At 41.2% G+C, this 7,871-nt stretch overlaps 1 protein-coding gene across 1 annotated transcript in view; it reads left to right on the plus strand.

The window, feature by feature from the left end:
• The window catches only part of LOC310863518 (diamine acetyltransferase 1-like), a 10,563-nt gene extending 5,565 nt beyond the window's left edge, over positions 1–4,998 (plus strand). Inside the window, exons 5-6 of the mRNA XM_083771920.1 lie at positions 1,561–1,601; positions 3,690–4,998. Of these exons, the coding sequence (XP_083628046.1) occupies positions 1,561–1,601; positions 3,690–3,857 (209 nt within the window). The 3' untranslated portion in view covers positions 3,858–4,998. The remainder of the gene's footprint in view (positions 1–1,560; positions 1,602–3,689) is intronic.
• Positions 4,999–7,871: the final 2,873 nt, after the last annotated feature.

The following is a 7,871-nucleotide window of genomic DNA, read 5'->3' on the forward strand; positions in this document are numbered from 1 at the left end:
TATAGAATTCAGGGGTAAACCGTCCCACATTGAGTCTATACACACTGTCCATATAGATATAGAATTCAGGGGTAAACCGTCCCACATCGAGTCTATACACACTGTCAATATAGATATAGAATTCAGGGGTAACCCGTCCCACATTGAGTCTATACACACTGTCAATATAGATATAGAATTCAGGGGTAAACCGCCCCACATTGAGTCTATACACACTGTCCATATAGATATAGAATTCAGGGGTAAACCGTCCCACATTGAGTCTATACACACTGTCCATATAGATATAGAATTCAGGGGTAAACCGTCCCACATCGAGTCTATACACACTGTCCATATAGATATAGAATTCAGGGGTAACCCGTCCCACATTGAGTCTATATACACTGTCCATATAGATATAGAATTCAGGGGTTAACCGTCCCACATTGAGTCTATATACACTGTCCATATAGATATAGAATTCAGGGGTAAACCGTCCCACATTGAGTCTATACACATTGTCCATATAGATATAGAATTCAGGGGTAAACCGTCCCACATTGAGTCTATACACACTGTCCATATTATAGATATAGAATTCAGGGGTAAAACATCCCACATTGAGTCTATACACACTGTCAGTATAGATACAGAATTCAGGGGTAAACCGTCCCACATCGAGTCTATACACACTGTCCATATAGATATAGAATTCAGGGGTAACCCGTCCCACATTGAGTCTATACACTGTCCATATAGATATAGAATTCAGGGGTTAACCGTCCCACATTGAGTCTATATACACTGTCCATATAGATATAGAATTCAGGGGTAAACCGTCCCACATTGAGTCTATACACACTGTCCATATAGATATAGAATTCAGGGGTAAACCGTCCCACATTGAGTCTATACACACTGTCCATATTATAGATATAGAATTCAGGGGTAAAACATCCCACATTGAGTCTATACACACTGTCAGTATAGATACAGAATTCAGGGGTAACCCGTCCCACATTGAGTCTATACACACTGTCCATATTGATATAGAATTCAGGGGTAAACCGTCCCACATTGAGTCTATACACACTGTCCATATAGCGGTCACAAATACCAGCTCTTCAGTGTCTTAACCCATTCTGACCCGAGATCAGATTCTAAAAATGTCTTCTACATCCTGACTGTTTTCTTGAAAAAGCTATGTTTTTCTATCTGTCAGTCGTTCTCAAACACTTTCACGTCACTTTTCACGATTCTTCAAAAATAGCAGACCTATACAAGCTCATAGCGCGCCACTCGCGCGCTATGAGCTTGTAGATCTGCTATTTTTCAATAGCTAAAGCATGACATAATGCATAAACACCAAAAGGGGTCCCCGCCCCAGAATGGATTAAGATGTTCACCACATGACTTTGAACAGTTTGTCCTGCACATAATATTTTATTTTCATTTTATAATGGATGTGCCAGCTCTTTTGCTTTAAACTGTACAAACTGGTAGATCAACATGATCACTTCTGAGGATAATTAGAGATCAGATGTCATCCTCTGCTCTTCTCTCTCTGTCCCCGTGCAGGTCACGGCATCGGTTCACGTTTCCTGAAGATACTGAGTGAGGTATACAATCGTTTTATAGTTCCTCATTTGGTAGTGAGCGGCCGGGGGGGGGGGGGATTGCTGTCATACTGTACTGATTATCTACTTACAGTCCTAATCAGTTAACGTGATGCACGCGACCGTGGCAGACTATCTGACACCAACACGGGAAGCCATTAGGGATCGCTGCCCTCCTATTCAACATCAGGGGTCTTGAGCCCCATGGCCTGCAGTGTTGTCATAGCTCCGCTGTCACGCTGCAGTATGTCTGTTTAGGATGGCGCACCTCGTAGCCCTCCTAGCTATGGCCTGGGTATCGCCTGGGGTCCACCTATATGCTTTCTATGGCCTGGGTATCGCTAGGCGCAGCTGCTGGACATGAGACTAAAGGCCTATTCATAGTTTGGCTTTTCGGTGGTGAGGTGACCACCGCTCCGGTGGTGAGGTGACCACCGCTCCGGTGGTGAGCTGACCACCGGAGCTGAAATAACGTTGAGCGGTGGTGAGTAAAAACAGAGAGAAGGGCTGGAGCGGTGGCGGTGGTTTGCTCTTCACCGCGGCTCGTGACGTCATGTTGTAGTTCGGTGGTCACCTAACCACCGAAAATCCAGACTATTATTCATTAGAGCGACAGAGAGAGAGTGGAGTGTGTGTGTGTATGTGTGTGCGTCAATTTAACAAAGGTGCAAACGATCAGAAATCAGCAGAGAGTGATCGACGTTTGCGCTACTCTATGCATGAATTGAAGTGGACTCGGTCCCAGACTTTTTCTTTTCTCCCTCCCTGGAAATAAAAGCGTCTGGGTTTCCGAGGAGTGGCTCCCTCCCACTGTTCTCAGACGATGTAATAGCCGTCATCAGCCCTTATCAAGACCAATCAATGGAGCCGGTATTTCCTACATATTGACGTTGTTGTCGGCCATTGTCCGACGTCACGTTGGTTTGCGTTGTCCGACTCCTACCCCTATTACTAACCCTAACGTCCCAGAAACCTAACCGACTCGTACCTGAAGACCTTGACCCAGTAACCTATACCTCTAACTCTATAACCTCAGTCTTAAGCAGCCACGTAAGTAAGTAAACATAAATGCAACGTTGTTGTATAAGCGCGGTTTCACGTCGTTTTCGGCTTCGGCGGCAGTAATTTCACATCCGCGTTTCCTAGTCGCCTACTCGCGGTATAGGCAGTAGGAATTTAGGAAATGTCCAATTATTGCTCCATCGCATGGTCTGATAATTTGATTGATTGAAAACTTTATTTCAGACACAATGGGTCCATATACAAACAACAAGGAAAAACATGACAGTAAATACAAAACAACAACACAGAGATAGCCTATATGTATCAGGCTATTTTCACTCCAGGCATGCAGTCCTTGTCAATTAAAAACATATAAACATTGCCTCCAGTGTTTCCAGAAACATGAGGAGAAGACAGTATCACTCTGTGTGATCCCTGTTAAGGCCATAATTAATACATTCTTTGATTCCCTCAGTCTACACATGAATCTGAACATAAAATTCCTCAGTACAGCATGAAGGGTGGGTACAAACATTTCACTTGCACTGGTCCATCTTGGGAGTCTCAGGAATATTCGAAAAGCATCATTATATGCCACCTGAAGTTTTTTCATTTTCGCTTTGCTATATCGGCACCACAAGTGAGCTGTATAAAGTGGAGTGCAGTAGGTTTTAAAAAGTGCTATTTTGACATTGTCTGTACAATTTACAATTTAGGCATTTAGCAGACGCTCTTAATCCAGAGCGACTTACAATAAGCAAGAACAAAAGCATGGGAATACATCACAAAAAAGCATTTATCATAAAGCATGCGTAAGCTAAGAAAGTAACAGTGGAATATCTATATTATGAGACTATACATATAAACTATATACTACTATGCTATACATATGTACTATGGCGTGCTATGACTATTATACAATGCAATTATAGTGCTGTCTACATAACATGCTATAAGTCTGTATCAGATGCTATCTAAGTCTACAGAAATGCTATCTAAGGGGGTAGGGTAAGTGCTATGGGCCATGATGGAGTCTAAAAAGGTGGGTTTTCAGACTACGGCGGAACACATATGAAACTTTCGTTGCAGACAGCGGTGAAGGCCCGTTGCAGTGGCATGCACTTCCTGGTCGCCGAGAACAACCAGCAGTCCATTGAGTTCTACAAGCGACGCGGAGCGTCGGATCTGTCCGTGGAGGAGGGCTGGCGTCTGTTTGAGTTCGACAAGGACGTCCTGGCCAAGATGACTGCTAAGTAGAGCCGAGCGGGACTGACTGGTGGTGGTGAAAAAGTCCCCGCTTTTTTTTGTTGTTGTTGTACACTATTTTGTATAGTTTCAATAAAGATACTTGAATGAATTCTGCTGGTCGGTTGAATGGAAATTGAAATGCATAGCAAAAGGACCTACAGTTACGCAGCTTTTAAAGGACCACTTCACCACTTTTCAACCTATCTTCATATACTAGGTCCTCACTAATAATCATGAAGAAATGGCACGTTTTTTTTCTACTTGGTCTGTGTCTCATAGGAGGGCTGTGGGCAGTTTAGAAACCGTCTTCCAGTGACATCATCGATGGGGAATACAAGCTAATAGAAACTGCAGGCTTTCTAGTCCTGGAAAGTGAAACTGCAATGTGAAAATGGAAGCCATCGTTCTCACGATTAAAAGAAAACGAAACATTTTTGTAAAACGGTTTCTAAACTGCCCACAGCCCTCCTATGAGACACAGACTGAGTAGAAAAAAATCATGCCATTGTATCATGATTATTAGTGAGGACCTATTATATGAAGATAGGTTGAAAAGTGGTGAAGTGGTCCTTTAAGGTATTTCTATAACTTACAATAAAACATTCATGGCTCCGACCTTTGGTCCTTAAATTGAACCTCAGGAAAGGAGAAGATACCCTGACATGTTCATGTATTATTTAGCTAGTAATTGCAGTTTTTCTTCTTTTTTTTATTTTATTATCCCAGTTCATGTTTTGATTCGTGTACCCTGTGCAGAATGCTTGTGAAGGCCAAATGCAGACGTGTTTTGACTGGCTTTGACGAAAGCAGAAGTTGAGAGAACACACAGTTTAAAATGTGTGCAATGGACTTGACCTTAGTCAACCTAAGTGTACATGTTCAGGGTGTTTTTAACACGTGTTTGTTTACTGAATTAAACAGGGGTTAAGTGCTTGATAAGCTTGTTTGAGTGATGGGGCAAATTCCCATAATTAAATGAGTTGCTTTATATCATCATTATTATATCATTGGCTATTTTAACCCCACGAGATAAGGTCCAGACATAACAGAGCTTCCAAGGGGTCAGATTCAATTCCTGGTGAGGAAATGGAAGAGATTTAAAGTGGCACTGTGTACCTTTTTTTTTAAAACAAATAAAATGTGTATTATAATAGAATACATGGTCAATTCTTGAATAACGCCAGCATGAAGCTTTGATTCCACTGCTGAACTGCTACCAACTATCACTCTCAACCTTGGTGTGCCTATTTTGCGCATGACATACTTGGATTTGTTTTTTAAATACAAATTAGTGAAAATAGCCAATCTAAAGCATTGTGAGCTTGTAGATTGGCTAACTCTGAATGTGAAATTTGATGTATGATTAAGTAGGCCTATAGGCCTACACGGCTTGTTAAAGGGTGATAAAATATATAATGGTAAATGGTGCATTTTTATTATGACTTCATCCCTATATACCTGTAGAAAGCGTAGATTGTGCATTACATTCAACTATATTCACACACCGATGGTGGAGGAAACCATGCACGGCACCAACCTGCACCAGAGTCTTGCTCAAGGACACTTGGACACTAGCCTCGGTCCCTGCAGGCTTACTAAAGAAAAGCCTGGTCACAACGTAAGGCAGAGAAGCTATTGGCGGATGTATTCCCCCCGGATATTTTCCCGACCAATCACAACACTTGTTTCATTCGCGGAGAATGTAAACTGATTTGTAAAGCATCAACGTTCATTTCGATACTTCCGCTAAAATCCCGCAACTGCAAGGGTGCTTCGACACGAACTCTGAATTAACCATGGAGGCAATAAAATGTTAATTACTCCAAAGGTCTGTTGAGGGAATTAAATTAAAAAGCCTCCGCCCACCATCAAAACTTTGAAACCTTAAGATTGATTAGTCAGACAACCTGTCAATGATTTGTGGAGAGAAAGATGACCTTGTCATGAAATTAACCCATTCTGATCTGAGATCAGATTCTAAAAATGTCTTCTACACATTGACAGTTTTCATTCTGAGTTTCTGACCTGAGATCAGATTCTAAAAATGTCTTCTATGTCAGTCGCTCTTCGATTTTCAAAAATAGCAGACCTACAAGCTTGAGCATGAGCTTGTAGATCTGCTATTTTTAAATAGCTAAAGCATAACGTAATGCTAACACCAAAAGGGGTTCCTGCCCCAAAATGGGTTAAGAGCGTTACATTTTTACTTTGTCCCATGCAGTGAACGCTCATTTAATTATACCAATTAAAGATCCTTTGGTTTGTGAATCAGATGTCCTAAACATTGCATCATAAATCATTTGAAGTGTTATTAATTAGCATTGATTGGTTGATTTTATTTTATTTCACAGTATGTAGAATGAGTTGAATATGTTTCTTTTCCCTTTTTACCTCCCTTATGATGAATTCCTGTTCTGTTCTTTGGCTATATAGAAGTGTCTATTTGTACGTCTCTAAATGTTTTGATGAATTGAACAAGGTGGACCCTCTTGTAAACAAGTCTAATGCTTTATTGGGTCGTCCACTCACAGTTAACAGTCTTTGAATTGAGTTGTGCTTGTACTGTAAAACTGTTAATAGTATACATATTTCAGTCAATCAATCAAACAGTACATTTAAAAACGAAAGCACAAGTCAATACAAAAACTGCAGGGTCCACCATTTTCAATTCATCATAACAATTAAAGACGTACAAATATACACTTACAGTATATGAAAAAACAGGAAATCTGTTGTGGGTGGGGGGGGGGGAGACTCTTTTAACGGGGCTCGGTTTTGAATTGCAGCCGTCCGTATAGGTGCTCTTTGAGAGCAGTTGAAGGAGTCTAGGGATTCACATTTCTAAATGACCGTTGGTGGGTGTTCCACATTTTATAGTAGCATATAGGAGCTAAATTAATTGAATCCCTTGTTCGAGCTGAATCTGGGTTGCACGTGGTTTGTTGAACTCCCTCTGGTGTTGTGAGTGTGAACTTCGTTGACATTAAGGAAGTATTTAGACAGGTATGGGTATCTTGGTGGTGTAGCGAATCTTGTGGACCAGACCCATTGCAAGATGCCTTACTCGCCAACGAGTCGTCAAGCCATTCCGGCCTATCAAAATGGGCAGGAGAGCGAGGTGTGTTTTGGGAGTGAGGCCAAGGAATAGCCTGACCAGTTTCTTTTGGGAAGTCTGGAGCCTTGTTTTAAGGGCCTTTGAGGTGCTGTGGACCGGTACCAAGAGGTGCATGCATACAGTATAGTCGAAGAAACCTTTACAAGGCTCTCCTGCTAATGTCTTCAAGGTGTTTTTCTTGACCAGTGAGGAGATCCTGTACAGGAATCTTGTTAGCATTGTATAGGTATAGCCAGGTAAGAAATTGGTAAGTATACTTAATGTATTCACATTCATCCCTGAGGGGAAATCTATAAGAATAGTCAACGTAGATCAAACACTACTATAAGTCAGTGGCTTGATTTCAACATCCAAAAACAAAAGTAATGCACAATGCACATCCTCTGCCAAACTGCACAGCCTATAGCTATAAACCCTTGGCTTAACCCATTTTGACCTGAGATCATATTAAAAAAAATGTCTTCTACATCCTGACAGTTTTCTGAAAAAGCTATGTTTCTATGTCAGTCGTTCTTCGATTTTTTCAAAAATAGCAGACCTACAAGCTCGTAGCGCGCCACTCAGCGGCGCGCTATGAGCTTGTAGATCTGCTATTTTGCAATAGCTAAAGCATAACATGATGCTAACACTCGCCCAAAATGGGTTAATTCCTTTTCCTTGATTTCAACATCCTCATCCTAATCAGCCTGATCAAGCCAACTACAGAGCAGTCTATTAGGCCTTATATACTCTTATTGCACCAGGGAGAAAAGATCTCTTATTGTGAAACAGTCTTTTGCTGCAGGAGCTGCTCTTCTCTGATTGATTGATTGATTAATGATTGATTCATTCATTGATTGAATGAATACTTTATTAGTCAGAAATGTATAGCTTCAAAGCCTTCAAGATACGATTCAATCATCAGACAT

This window comes from Protomyctophum parallelum (assembly GCF_964188405.1).
Source record: "Protomyctophum parallelum genome assembly, chromosome: 1".
NCBI lineage: Eukaryota > Metazoa > Chordata > Actinopteri > Myctophiformes > Myctophidae > Protomyctophum > Protomyctophum parallelum.